The sequence below is a fragment of the Pseudopodoces humilis genome, chromosome 10, assembly GCF_049639895.1.
Source record: "Pseudopodoces humilis isolate 2021_Gansu_Grassland_sample_001 chromosome 10, ASM4963989v1, whole genome shotgun sequence".
NCBI lineage: Eukaryota > Metazoa > Chordata > Aves > Passeriformes > Paridae > Pseudopodoces > Pseudopodoces humilis.
In genome coordinates this window covers 952,093-966,143 of record NC_142209.1, presented here as the reverse complement: position 1 = coordinate 966,143, position 14,051 = coordinate 952,093, and the positions used below count along the sequence as shown (strand labels likewise).

The following is a 14,051-nucleotide window of genomic DNA, read 5'->3' as shown; positions in this document are numbered from 1 at the left end:
AGTGGGACCTAAATTTAGCTCTCTTGTCCCCTCCAGAATGTGACAATGTCAGGGAGGGGATTACAATACAGCAAGGCAGCCCATCCCAAGGAAGGAGCGGGTCAATGCTGCAAGGTCAAAGGGTGGATGTCTTTCATACTCTCATGTGCCCCAGGGATTCAATTACTGCTCCATCAAAACAAAAAGAGACACTGAGTGACAAAGGCTGATGAAATCAATATCAGAACATTCAGGCAACATTCCTGCTCTTCAGTTTCTTCTCCTCCTATAGGAAGTCTTTTTGGTAATCCCACTTTCATTTCTATCATTCTCTGTGGTGCTCTTCTCTCCTACTTCCTTCTGTGGCCATCAGTTCTTTCTGCAGCCCCAAGGCCACAGGCAGAGAAACACAGTGCATGATTCTTACTTGTATGGGTTGTTTGTCCTGCTTCAATGGCCTGGCACCAGCTGACTGGGTCCCAACAGGGTCCTTCCCCAACACGTGCTGGCGCAGCAGTTGTAGCTCACAGCTCCGTTCAGCCAAAGCCTGTGCCATCTTCTCTGCAGCCACCTGATTGAGGGGGAAAATTAGGGATAGGGCCACGAGCAGGGGATCCTGCTCCCTTTTCTTCCTTAGAGACTAAGGGAAACCATCTCAGTATTTATCTGTTGCTGCAGACTCCAAGAGCTCTGCAAACCAGCCTGGCAGTTACTGTTCCTGGCCACTCACACCCACCTCAGTGCAGCCCTCCCATCTCTGCTCACCAGCCTCTCATGTACAGAGGAACAAACTCCTCTGGTCCTCTCAGCCCACCCAGGGGCTGCTCTTTGCTTAACAAAAGTCAGGGCCACCCACCTCAGCCTCCCACTGTGGCACTGCACAAAACTCACTCTGCTCTGCTGCTCCTTGGTGCTCAGAGCCTGCAGCAGCTCCCGAATTTCAGCATCGTGCTCCATGGTTTGGCGGTTCCGGTCATTGAGGAGATCCTGCAGCATCTTCTCCTTGTGCTGGAGACGCAGGCACAGCTCCTCTGCTACCTCACTCTGCCCGGGGCCCAGCTTGCACAGCAGAGTTGCTGTAAGCTCCTGAGCAAGGGGGAGGAAAGGAGAGAGACTGGAAGTTGTTCAAGGACTCTCCAGCCTGGGTGTAGCTGAGGGAGCAGTGTCAGCAGGCAGAGGTATGTTCAAGTGCCAAAAGCAGCCAGCCTCCAAACGCTGAGCACAGCTTCAGGTGAGACAGGCAGCAGCCTCTGCTTTGGGACCACTCTCTATGGACAAACTGGCTGAAGGCTCAGGAAGCCAAGCTAAGGCCTTACCTCCACTTCCTTGTTCCTGTCATGCAGGCAGGTCTGCAGCTGTTGGATGATCCCCTCCTGCTCCTTCTGCCTGCTGCCAGATTTGGCCTCAATCTCCTCTTTGAGCCAGCGGAGGTTTTGGCAGGTTGCTGAGACCTGCTCCAGTTCCAGGGTTTTGGCTTTCAGGAGGCTCTCCAGGCTCTGAGTATCACAACACAAGCAGCTCAAGCAGGAACAGAAACTTAGCTCTGAATTAAGCAAAACTGGAAATACCAGTCTCTACTGCTAGCAGAGTCACACAGATTCACCCATCTGCTCCAGGTGTCCTCTATGCCCGGCCCAGAAACAAGAGTGACCCAGGAACCCGCCCCACACACAAGGCCAGAGGAAGCCAAACACCAGCAGAAACTCTCCCCAGAGCTTCCAGAGGAAGGTGTGTCTAGCCCCACGTTCCCACAAGGCAGGCTGGGCCCAGCACTCACGTGGATGGTGGCCTCGTTGCTGGAGAGGACGGTGCGCAGCCTCTCCAGGTCGCTGCCGCGCTCCCGCACGGACAGCCGGAGCCGCTGCAGCTCCTGCTCCTTCTTCTCCAGGGCACAGAACTTCTCATCTACTGCTCGCTGTGGGACAGGGGGGATTGCTCAGCATGGCCTGATGGGGCTCTGCAGCCAACACTCCCTGCATGCTGGACTCCAGCTCCCCCTGCCAGAGGGGCTCCTCCCAAAGGATGAGCCGTGAAGAGCATGCGTGTGGTCAGCCCAGGGGTCAGCCTGGGGCTGGGGATAACCCAAAGGCTGAGCCTCAGGGACAACTGGAACGTGCCTACAACATGTGCTCACCTCCAGAGCAGCATCTCTGTCGCTGACACGCTGCTGCAGCTTCTCCAACATGGCATTCATGGCTGCAGGGCTCTTCTCCAAGCTTTGCTGGCATTGCAGAAGCTCCCTGGACTCCTGGAGATCACACACACACCCCTCTAGTACAACTGACAGTACAGAAACCTCCCCCACCCCCAAGAGCAGCACAGGGCAATCAGGGACCTCCACCCAATGCTTGCTCTAGCCTTCACATTAAGGCTGGTACTGCCAGCACATGGGGCTGGCTGACTAACACCTGCCAGGGCTCACCAGGCATTGCTGTGAGCTGAGGTATGTGGATACCTCTGCCTTATCCCTCACCTTGGGGGCCCAGAAGCCTCTCCTCCCTTCAAAGGGCATGCATGAAAGCTACAGACAGACTTTGGCATGGCCAAATATCAAAGAAGGAGGATCAGGGACTCCATTTAATTATGCTCAACTCAAGATCTTCCTGCATCTCACCTGCAGAAGCTGCTCCTTGCGAGCCAGCTGCTGAGTCAAACGCTGAACTCTCTGCTCCTGGGCCTGCAGCTCACGGCTTCTCTCCCACTCCAAAGTCTGGAGCTGCTGAGCCTTGTCCTGCAGCTCTGCCTGCAGCTGTTGTACCACAGCACGCAGCTCCTGCAAGGAAAAAGCACATCCCTTGGAATCCAGCCCTCAACACAACCATGAACAATGGGCCAGTCTGAGGAAGGGCTTTAGGGAACAGCTAAAAATGCTCTGCAATGCTACAACTTCCACATCTCAAAACACACTGCCATGGTGTTTGAATTTATTTCATTGTCCAGGGTATCCATCCATCTAAACCCTTTGCTCTGGCCACAGGCAGAGCTTTAGTCAATCACAGCTAAGCTGTGCAGCAGGGACATGAACATCACAAAAAGAGATGGGACATTTGCACCAGCCAGTGATGTACAAGTGACAACATACCCACTTATCAAGGGTCTTTGCTGATTCTTAATCCTCAGCTATGACACTAAGGAGGCCAGAGACCACGTGTGACGAGGGGTTAGGCAAGTGTGCCCAGTCTGCTGTCAGCAGAAATGATGAACAAGAGCAGAGTACTGACCACACCAGTGCTTCTTAGCTGTGTAAACCCAGAAACTTCCAGGCTAAGCGCCTGTCATACCTGATTGTGTTTCCAGGTTGCCTCTTTCTGCTGCTCTTCCTCGTGGACCGTGGTCTCCAGGAGCTGAGTTGCTCTCTTGGCTTCAGCCAGCTGATGCTCCTTTTGGCGCTGAGCTCTCCTCAGCTTCTGCACCTCCAGTTTGGTGCAGAAAAGTGCGTTCTGAAGATCGAGCGGTGACATCTGCTGCTCCTGGGGTGACAGTGGGCTCTCTGACACCTACCAAAAAGCAGGGTTCAGAGGAACTCAGAGATTTTCTTCCAGGATGCCTGCAGAATGACACCTGATGTATTTGAGGCTTTCCAGGACATACCTGCAGCTGTCCCAGATGGTTTCTGTGTAACATGTCCCGCAGCTTGGCCATGGTCTCATTCTGCCCTTCGATGATGTGGTACAGCTCCTCTGTCTGAGTCCAAGCACAAGAATCCCAGTCAGTGGCAAACCAAGCACAAACTCTCCCATCCCAAGCCTCCAGCCTGGATTACAACACCTCAGCACCACATGAAAGAGACTTTGCAAGAAATAATTTACTGAGATGCAGGATGCCAAGCAGTGGCTCAAGGGATTCAAAAGGAATCTTTTCAGCCACTGCCCACAGGGCTAGCACAGCTCCCAGTTTTGCTGAGCACCACCCTGCCCACCCTAAACTCTCACCTTACTCTCTTTGCTCTTCAGGGCCTCGTTCAGACTCTGGATTGTACGATCTTGCCTTTGTGATGTTTCTTGAACAGATTTTAATTCGAAATTCAAGTCATTCAGCTTTTCCTGTAACAACTGAGGACAGAAATAGATTGGGTTTATTTAATCCGCTTAATGCTCTATGTAAACATCCTTAAGACTCCCTCCACTCCTTACTCCATCCAGCCCTGGTGTTGACCACATCGAGATCAACGTGGCTCCCTCTAGAGTCTGTAAATGCGTATGGAGCTGGGTGGAGACCGGTGAGTAAACACAAAGGTCCTTCACAGGACTTATTGCAGTGCTTCTGCTCCCTCAGCTGCAGGGCAGAGGTTTCAGGCTTGAGTTCACAGATCATACTGCCTCCCACATACTCCAGGAGAGTCTCACTCAGGCTGCCCTCCCAGTTTCTATCATTTGTCTCTGTTTCCACAAAAGGAAAGGGGCTGCTTCAGCCCAAAATCCTCCCAAAAATCTGGAAGGAAAACATCAGCATGAAGAAGCTACACATTCACTGATCAAACCAGTGGATTATTTAGCACTAAGTTCTGGCTTCAGCACAAAAGAGCCTGGCCACTGCCAGCGAGCTGCCAGCACGGCTGCAAAGCAAAGGGGAGCCTCTCACCAGTCTCCATGGCTGGTTTACAACCTGAGAAACCTCGGACACTCTCACCCTAAAGAGAACACCACCCACTCCAACAGTTTCAGGACAGTTTGCTGCTTTCACCATAAAGCTCATGACACAGAACATGTTGTGCAGTTAAACAAGTGCTTATTAGTGTTTATAAACATGCTGCCTGTTGGCATTCTCAAAGCTGGATGATACACCTCTTCCCAAGACTCAACTTCTGAGGGAGCTGGTGCTGTCACATAATTTCCTTCTGTTGTTCATTAGTTTACACACCTGTCCTGTTATCTCTGAGACACTCCCCCTAACCTGTTTAAACACTTCTAGCTGCATTTACTTGGATCTCTATTTCCATCAAGCTTTGCAGCCCAGGCAGCTGCAGAACCTTATGGCCATCCCCAGATTTAAATAAATATTCCATCCCAATTTTTTTCCCCACATTTAACCTGTTTTTCCAGAGGATACAATTTACCTTAGAGCTCAAGAGCGTAATTAAGAACATATAGCCTTCTCAACATGTGTTTATGTTGATCTGCCTCAACAGAACTCAGATACATGTTTCTTTCCCAAGTGTTTAAACAGAAGTAAAACCAGGATACCCCCTACGTTGATCTCCCTTGCTTCTTGAAATAAAAGTCAGAAATGAAACCAGGGCTCCCTCTGTCCTACACCAGGCTCAGCCCAGGCAAGACAAGAGACAGGGAAACAGCATCTCTCCTTCACCAGCTCCTGGAAGGCTCACCAGGCAAATGGAAAGTTCTTTCAAAATAATGACTTGCAAAATTAAATATGGAAAATTAATTTACACAGCCCAATTGCAGGGAAGAAAAAAAAAAAAAAAAAAAAAAAAGAAGCAAATGCTTTTAATTGAAGCTGGCAGACAACAGCACCGAGAATCACACACTGAGAGGTGCAGCTACCTGCCTCCAGCCAAGCCAGGAGACACCCTCTGACACTAACCACATCAGACTCACTAGCACTGGATGTGCCCTTCATGAAGAAATACCTTGTTGGCAGCTTCAAAGTGCTGGATTTTGCCCTGCAGCTCTGCTGCACGCACATCGGACACGTGCTCCCCTGCTGCACCTGGAGCTGGCTGCTGACGTTCATCCTCCAAATTCTGAAAGGAGAAAAACAGTGAAAAATGAGAGAATGCCTCAACTCTTGCACTGGCTTCTTCTCTTCAGCTGTGGGCCATCACAGACCCTGCAGCACGGGCTTAGACACGCCCCATGTGCTTTTCTAACTGGCTCTGATAGATCATTCTGCCCGTGTCTCCTGTCTGGGTGCAGGCTGGCACCTGGCAGCTCTCTGCCTCATCTGCCACAAGTGCCCCAAGACTCTGACTGGGCTCCCTGTCTCTCCTCACTGCTGCACCACGAGCCCAGCAGCTTGTCTAGCTCTAACCACTGCCTATGGGGTAATGGTGGATCTTCTCCCCACACCCAAGAAACCTGCTCTCCTTCCCCTGTGCCCTGCTGGCATTTTAAAATAGCTTCAAAACCCCATTGAAATGGTTCCCGTGTTCTGCTGAGATTCTGGGTCTTTATCAAGCCTGCAACCTTCAATCCTTCCTGCCACGACTGAGCAGTCACCCCCTGCTCTGAACCCCTGCATTTTTGATTTTCTGGGCTCTCCTTCACCACTTCCCATGCTCCAGCATCCACCCTGTGCAATTCCTTGCAGCTCCTCAAACAGGAGCAAATTCAGTGCCACAGCTGAGATTATTTTCACGACACATACCCATTTATTGGGAATGTAAACAGCCTACTTTGTGACACGTGGCCTGCCAGAGCGGGCTGGCTGAGCACAACACTAATCCCTTGTCATCCCTCCTTACAATTTTGCTGCCTCCCGCCCAGGGAGTTAACTCCTTAGGGCAGCACTCCATCCCAGCCACCCTCTTCAGCCCCCTCAGTGCTCCTTCAGTATTCCTGAGTATCATCAGTGACACAAGACTGACTGCACTGGTGCCTGCTCCAGGTGGGAACCCTGAGAAGGGCTGCAGGGATGCAGCACAGAGGCCATGGAAACGTGGCAGGGCTTTTTGGAGCACACACACCAACACCAGCAGCAGCTCCAGGCACTGCAGCACAGCCAGAACAGTCAGTTCCAATCAGCACTGGCAGGCTGAATCCTCATCCTCAGCAGGCACAGAAACACTGTCTGTAAGAAGCCAAGCAGCACAGGGGAGCTCCCTCAGATCTGTGCAGTGCCTCTCACAGACAGAAGTAACACCTCCCTTTACCCTGATGTTTTGTTAGGATTTCAGTGAAAACTCACAGTCATGGCGATTACAAATTTTCACTGCCAGAAGGCTTTGGATGAGACAGGGAGAGCTGCTGGAATGTGCCACAGCAGCTATTTTGAAATAAGGTTGATTAAATCAAGAGGGGGGGGAAAAAAGAAAACAGATTTCCTCAACTTTCACATTAAAAAAAAAAATAAAAATGCAGAAAACCTGGAAATATATAAAAGCAGGGACGAGAAAGGCAGAGCCAGCTCCAGAGTCCAAAGTTCCAAAGTCCAAGCTGCCTCCCTCGTGCCTCCCTGCAGCCATGTCGACTTCTCCAACATCAGCATTTTACTGCCAGCCTCTCCTCAGCACAGCCCCAGCAGTGCCAGCACACGCTGACCCCAAGAGAACCTTCTTTAAAAGATAATAATCAGGGCATTCTCTGAGCCTGCCAAGCTCAGGCTGCCCAGCACAGTGGGGAAGAGCCTGGCTGTCAGGAGGGCACCTCACAAAGGCTCTGCTGGTGCCACTTCCCTGGGGCTGTGGTGGGAAAGGGAATTATTGGTTCTAGAAAACCCCTGAGATGATCATCCCTACAAGGATGCTCCATAAATTTAAAGAACAGAATGCTCCATAAATTTAAAGAACTGCAAAAGCAGTAAGAGAACTGTGGTCCTATATGTTCTAGATACTTCTTTCACATTTATGCCCAGGAATCGCTGGACAGCAGCAGCACCTGACTTACAGGAAAGCTGTTGCTTTTACAAACCAAAAGAAAAATTATTTGTGCAACAACTATTCATCCTACTAGCTGCATCTGCCTCCCCATTTTTGTTCTTAAAGCCATCTGAAGGATTAAGCCCTTCCCCCTTCAGCCAGACCCTGTGCTCAAGGGCTGCTGCTGCCACAAGGAACAGGCAGCAAAAAATCCCACAGGATCAATTCCTGGCAGGGCCAGTCGGATGGCAGAGGCTGGAGAAACTCCTCAAAACACAGTTCCTAGATGAGTATTGCCACGTGTGACACAAAGCCAACCTGGAAACAGGCCACGCTGTTCAGAGAAAGCCCATTTTTATCCCTCACACACACCCCCAGCAGTGGAAGCCATAAGCAAATGACACCATGCCCTGGTTCACATCCTCAGCCGCCGGCTGCCTTTGTGCTCCAGATGAAAACAAGTTTTCCTACGTTCCTCCCCAGCATCGTTCCTCGAGCAGGCTTTTATGGAAAAAAAGCACCCAGCTCCGGGAAACGCCCGAGCAGATGGGGCAGCAAGTAGCCGGCTAAAGAGGAAGAGCAATTCAGCGCTGCCAGTTGCCATAGTAATAAACCAGCATTTTCCTAATCCCCCAGGCTACCTACAGCATTAGGCAGCACTAAGGCTGCTAATGGGAATGCAATTAGGCTGACATGGATCTTCCTGAATTGAAGCTGACTGAGGCCTTCTATTCATTACCGAAAGGGGTAAAGAAGTTACAAGTTCAGCTTTTTGACTGCAGACTAAAGAACATTTCATTAAAGCCAGACAGACAGGCAACCTGGAGCTAGGACTGCTATCAAGACAGGTAACAGCATCCCAAAAGCAGGAGCTTTCAAGCCCTCTCAGCAACACCTGCCACTAATTGACAGATCTTTTCAAAGGATCAGAAAATAAACCTATTATCTTGAATACCAACCCCAAAGTCATCCTCTGGCACAAATCCACCTGCAAGGAAAACACCTTTTCCTCAGGGCACACGCCACAGATGCCTGGGCGGCTCTGCACGTTGGGCAGAGAGGCAGGCGTTCCTCACACCCCAACCATTACGCAGGCACAAAGAAAACACATCTGCTGGAAAACACATGCCCAGAAGCTTAAAATATTCCCTTTGGCTGTGGGTAAAAGCCACACTTGACTTCAAGCTTAAAGATGAAGTGAAAATGGTGCTTTCTCAGCAGGAAAATGACAAAGAGCTTAGACCCACATAGCAGGCTGCATTGTCAGGGAGGGGGAGAGGGTTCACTTCCCAGAACACCGGGAGGAAACAGGAGACAAGAGAATGCCTGAGGAGAGAGCCAGCACACCTAAAAAGGAGCGAGTTGCCTATTCTTAGCCCCCATTCAGCCACACGTGGCTGTCTGCATTATCTCAGCACAGAAGAATCCCCAGTGGGCTCAGCACTGGACCACGAGGACAATGCTCAATGGAAGGGCGGCACCGTGACCTCTACCTGTACCCGCAGCGGCATATAATCCTCACAGAGGTCATCCCACAGCTCCTGCAGTTCAGAAATTTCCAGGGGAAGGCCCAAAGGAGCCCTGGAAAACGATTTTCTCTCTGTGTTCAGGAAGGCAGAACTAGCACATGCTAAGCCAGCAGAAGCACTGCCATCCCCCAAGTCACGGCTGAGCTTGGGAGGGGGCAAGCTGGACTTCACAGGAATAGGCAGTCGGCTGCCCCGGGGGCTCTGGAGGGGTTTGTAGTCCAAAGTCTTGATCAAATTGAGGGCCAGCTCCAGCCTGTTCCCGCTCAGCGAAGAGCTTGGGGTCATGCGATCATCTGAGAAATCATCACATTTCCCATTCCCTTTCACCCCCTTATCAGCATCTTCATCCTTCTGCTGCGGGGGGCTGGCCTCCACCGTGGTGTCCAGAGACTCGACAGAGGATGCAGGCGTGCCTTCCTCCATGCTGTCCCCATCCACAGCCACCCTGGAGCTGGTGGACTCGGCCACATCACACACAGACGACTCCTCATTGCCCATGCTGGCTGACCAGCGGCTGGACAGCCCGCAGGAGATGCTCCTGGCCACCTTTCGGGGCACCTTGCAGATGGCCTCGTAGTCGGCGTCGGCCACGCGCAGGGCAGCGCAGCCCCGGCAGCGCCGCGGGCGGCTCCCTGCTCCCTCGGAGCCGTGGCAGCTGTGCGGCTCCAGGCCGTGCTCTTCTTGATCCATCCAATATTCAAACCCCGAGTAAGCGAAGTCCTCCTGGAGGAGGGCAGCGTACCGTGCATCAGGCAGGTTGGAAAGGTCCACGGTCCCCTCCCCAGCCCTGTCCTCTGTGCTGGAGTCATCGTTGTTCCTGCGGTACATGCTTGCGATGCAGAACTTGAGACGGTCCTTCTCCAGCAGCAGCTTCTGCAGGCGCTCGATGGAGAGGGCTTCGATGCGGGCGATGACGGTGTCGAACCTGTAGATGCGGTCCAGCATGAAGGCACACTTGCTGCAAGCGAACTCGGACCTGCCGTCCCGGCACAGCTCCCTGCCCAGGACGTGGGAGAGCAGCACCTGGAGGTTCAGCTTGGCCGCCGTGTGAAAGATCCATCGCCGCTGGTTGCCGCACAGCTCCCGGCCGCAAATCCGGCAGTTTTCCTTCATCCTCCCTCCCGCTGCACAAACCTACTCCTGCAGGCTTTTAGGAGACCTTCCTGAGGTCACCACATCTCCCTCAATCCCCGAACCCTCCGGCACGTCTCCCCGCACAGATCCCCTCTTTTTTAGGGTGGTGACACGCCGGGACTCCTGATGCTACAGAAACATCCCACCCTACACCACCTCCTTCACATCTTCACAGCCGCACCTGGGCTGCCCCCTTGTCCAGCCTGGCCCCCCCGCCCCTCCGATGCTGCTCCCTCTCCTCACAGCTCGACCCCCCGATGCTGCCCCCTCTCTCCTCACGGCCCCCGACCCCGGGGCTGCCCCTCACCGCGGGCCGCCCCTGCGCGGGCCGCCCCTGCCCGTCCCGCCCCGGCCCCGCCGCCCCGAGCCGATGATGCTCCTGCCACGGCAGCGCCCGGCTTCTGGCTCAGATTTCAAGATGGCGGCAGAGCCCAGCCTCCCGCGCATGCGCAGCACCCGCAATGCCTGCCGGGATTTGTAGTTGCTACGCCCGCGTTACGCATGCGCAGTGGCGGCCCGCGCCACGCCCGGGTACACGGGCAGCGCCGGGGGTCGCGACAGAGACAACGACAGCGATGGATCGCGACGCGACAGCGCAGGGGTCCGGTCTCAGTGCCAGAGCCACGCACACAAACACACACACACCAGTGCTTGGCTCCAATGCAAGTGCCTGTCCCAGTGCCAGGTCCCTACTCCAGTGCCTGTGCCACGTCCCTGTCCCAGTGCCAGGTCCCCACCCCGGTGTCTGTGCCACGTCTCTGTTCCAATGCCAGCACTTATCCCAATGCCGGATCCTTGTTCCAGTGCCGGATCCTCACCCCAGGGCCATATCTCCATCCCAGTGCCAGGTCGCAGTGCCAGCCTGCCCCAGTGGCCAGCCCCAGCGAGCAGTGTGACTGGGCACGTCCCCGCAGCACAGTGCCACCAGCACCTGCACAGCAGCCCATGTGTGACTGGACATGTCCCTGCAGCACAGTGCCACCAGCACCTGCACAGCAGCCCATGCCAGCCGGTGGGCACACAGCAGGGTCTCTGCAGGACCACTGCACAGGCAGCTCATGCATCGATGGCCCCTGGCTGCTGGGGACAGCACCGAGCCACCAACACGCAGCATGGCCAGAGCTGTGCAGCTGCCAGGAACATGCCGCTCTGATCTCTCACAGCCCCGAAATCCTGCCTGGCACCATGCCAGGCTGCTAGGAGTATTTTAAGACTTGGGATCTAACAGGCAGACAGGAGCAAGCGGCACCAACGCCCACAGAAGGACGGCACAGGCTGGTGGCCTGTCCCTTGACAGCTCACACCGCGTCCTCTGAGCCTCCCTGCTCCTCCTGGAAATCACCTGACCCTGCCAGGCTGAACATGGCATAGCCCTGGCCACAGCCCCAGAAGGGGACAGGGATGACAACAACCAGCCAAGCCCCGGATGGATGTGCTCCTCCCTGGGGTCTCCCCACCTTTTCCCACTTACCTGCCCCTCCATGACCGGAGACCCCTCCAGGCACTGCTGCAGGTCACGCTTCTCTGCTGACAGCATTTCCACCAGCTGGTTGCTGGCAGCCAGCTCTTGGGTCAGCTCTTCGATCCTCCTGAAATTGACAAAAGGGATGCTCAAGCACTGGGCTGGCCCTGAGATGGTGACACTGGGGACAGCTGACAGAGGTCAATCTCTGGGGCAAAGCAGATCAGCCTCAGGACTGCTCCCCCTTCCCCACAGCCCAGCTCTCCCCCACTGGGGGGACCCTAGATATGTACAGCCCCTCAGTCATGCATATCACAAGGAGCCCCCTGGCAGTCCCTAAGAACTGGCACAGCACAGGATGGCAGCATAGAGACATGTCCTGGACATCTACCTCTGGGCCATGGAGCCACAGCCATTGTCGCTCCTGTCCTCCAGCTTTGTCCTCGTCGCTTCCTTCAGCTTCCCTGTCAGCTCCTGGCATCTCTCTGCCTCGGCTCTGGCCAGCGCCGTGGCCTGCTCGGCCTCACTCCGTGCCAGCCTGGCCTCCTGCATGGCAACAGGGTGAGCCCCCATGCAGCAGCCCCTGGCTCCTCCCTAGCCCCCACCATCCCTTGACTCACCTCCTGCAGGAGCTGGATCTTGTTCTCCAGGAGCTCATAGACATGCTCCGACTCCCGCTGCCGCTCCTCATACTGCTGCCGGAGCGCGGCCTGGCTGCGGCTCGTCTGGTTCTCTGCAGCCACCCTGCCGGGCACAGCACAGTGTGCCACAGCCTGCTGCAGCATGGCATCTCCCATGGCATCTCCCATGGCATGGCCTGGCACAGCACGGTGTGCCACAGCCTGCTGCAGCATGGCATGGCTTGGCAGTGTGCAGCACTGCCTTTGTGACAGCCTCCACCCCAAACCAGCTGGGCTGGGTGATCTGTACCATTCCAGGTGCCCTCAGCCTGGCTCCCACCACGTCCTGCCCTGGGGACACGGCTCCTCTGGCAGCACCAGGCCATGTTTAGGCTCTGACCCACCAGAGCACTCCCCACACACTCCCAAAACCAGGGGCTGGCCAGCTGCTGTGCCACTGGCCCCCCTGCCATCAATGCCCCACGGTGAGATGTCCATGCCATGGCCCCTGGGCACGGCGCTGCCCTCCCCCACCAAACAGGTGCTGTCCTTTATTTTTGGCTGGCGCCAGGGCTGTAAGAGGAGCCCTGTGGGTACCCAGCCCCATTGCAAACCCCTCCAGCTCCACTGCAGGCCCCTCTGCTGCCTACACCTGCAGGGTGCAGGCAGACACCCCCGTGCCCACAAAGCCACCACAGGAGGGGCATGGGCACCATGTCTGCCCCGGGGTGAGGGGCTTGGCCAGCCCCACTCACCATGTGTTGTCCAGGGCTTGTTGCTTCTCCTGCAGCTCCCGCTTCAGACTCTCCACCTCCACCTTCAGCTCAATGTTCTGTGGAGCAGGAAGGAGGTGGGTAGGATGCCCTCACGCTTGCCTGGACACCCCAGCCCCGCTGCCCACGGGCATGCAGCACAAGTGGCGTGGGGGTCCCCCACGCCATGGCAGAGCTTTGGGTACTCCTGTCAGTGAGTGGCACGGGCGGTATTTCAGCCTGTCGGCTCCGGGACGGGGTGTACCCACTGCATCTGCCTGCTACCAAAATTTGCACTGTCACCGGCTCCGGGCACCCCACCGAGCTGGGGACACCCTCCCCAACCCTCTCCCCGCTCCTGTCAAAGGAAACGAGGGGCAAACTCCCATACAGCAGCTCCCCCAGCCCCAGTACCCGAAACCCTCCCTGGCACCCCGCTGGCAACGCTCCCTTCACCCATTCCCTCCCAGAAAAGAGAGGAAAGCCCCTCACCCTGTCCCCTACAGGCACTCACCCGCCGGTAGACATCGTCCCGGCTGTCCTCGCCCTTCTGCTGGACGCGCTCCTCCAGAAAGTAGATGCGGAGCTTGAGGCTGAAATTCTCCTTTTTGAGGTCATTGAGGTGCTGCGAGAGCGTGCGGTACCCGTTAGCCATGGCCGGCGCTCCATGGGGCGGGCATCCCGGCACCCCTCACATGGCGCCGCCGGGACACAGCCTAGGCTCCCTGCCCGCCCGCAGCTCCCGTCGCTGGCCCCGCTGCTCTCCCTTTCCTCTTTTTTTTTTTCCGCCTCCCAGAGCTATTTGAGGAATCGCTGGAGCGGGGACAGCGGGTTGGTGAAACCCGAGCCCCCGAGGCCTCCACGCGCCACAGCCGTGAGGGCGGTGAGGGGAGCGCGGCGCCCGGCCGGGCTCGGCCCCCTCTGCCTGTGCCAGCACCGCCTGCTCCGCCACCCCTCCTGCGCTCACACCTCGCTGTGACCGAGACACAGCCGGCATGAATCCTGCAGCAGGGCCGGGAGGGCCCTGCGGTACCGTGC

The 14,051-nt window shown here is 55.5% G+C and overlaps 1 protein-coding gene across 8 annotated transcripts in view; it reads right to left on the bottom strand.

The window, feature by feature from the left end:
* PDE4DIP (phosphodiesterase 4D interacting protein) overlaps positions 1 to 14,051 on the bottom strand; it is a 30,289-nt gene that overhangs the window by 15,799 nt on the left and 439 nt on the right. For 3 of the 8 annotated variants that reach the window (XM_088060260.1, XM_088060261.1, XM_088060259.1), the window contains exons 1-11: positions 9,010 to 10,361; positions 5,570 to 5,683; positions 3,912 to 4,031; positions 3,571 to 3,663; positions 3,261 to 3,476; positions 2,594 to 2,752; positions 2,114 to 2,227; positions 1,757 to 1,894; positions 1,296 to 1,475; positions 871 to 1,065; positions 407 to 550 (exon numbers count right to left, since the gene is read on the bottom strand). In XM_088060260.1, the coding sequence (XP_087916386.1) occupies positions 407 to 550; positions 871 to 1,065; positions 1,296 to 1,475; positions 1,757 to 1,894; positions 2,114 to 2,227; positions 2,594 to 2,752; positions 3,261 to 3,476; positions 3,571 to 3,663; positions 3,912 to 4,031; positions 5,570 to 5,683; positions 9,010 to 10,158 (2,622 nt within the window). In that variant the 5' untranslated portion in view covers positions 10,159 to 10,361. Of the gene's footprint in view, positions 1 to 406; positions 551 to 870; positions 1,066 to 1,295; positions 1,476 to 1,756; positions 1,895 to 2,113; positions 2,228 to 2,593; positions 2,753 to 3,260; positions 3,477 to 3,570; positions 3,664 to 3,911; positions 4,032 to 5,569; positions 5,684 to 9,009; positions 10,363 to 11,650; positions 11,769 to 12,032; positions 12,188 to 12,261; positions 12,386 to 13,016; positions 13,094 to 13,527; positions 13,639 to 14,051 lie in introns of those variants that run through there. The other 5 variants (XM_088060263.1, XM_088060264.1, XM_088060262.1 and 2 more) reach the window with 4 other exon arrangements.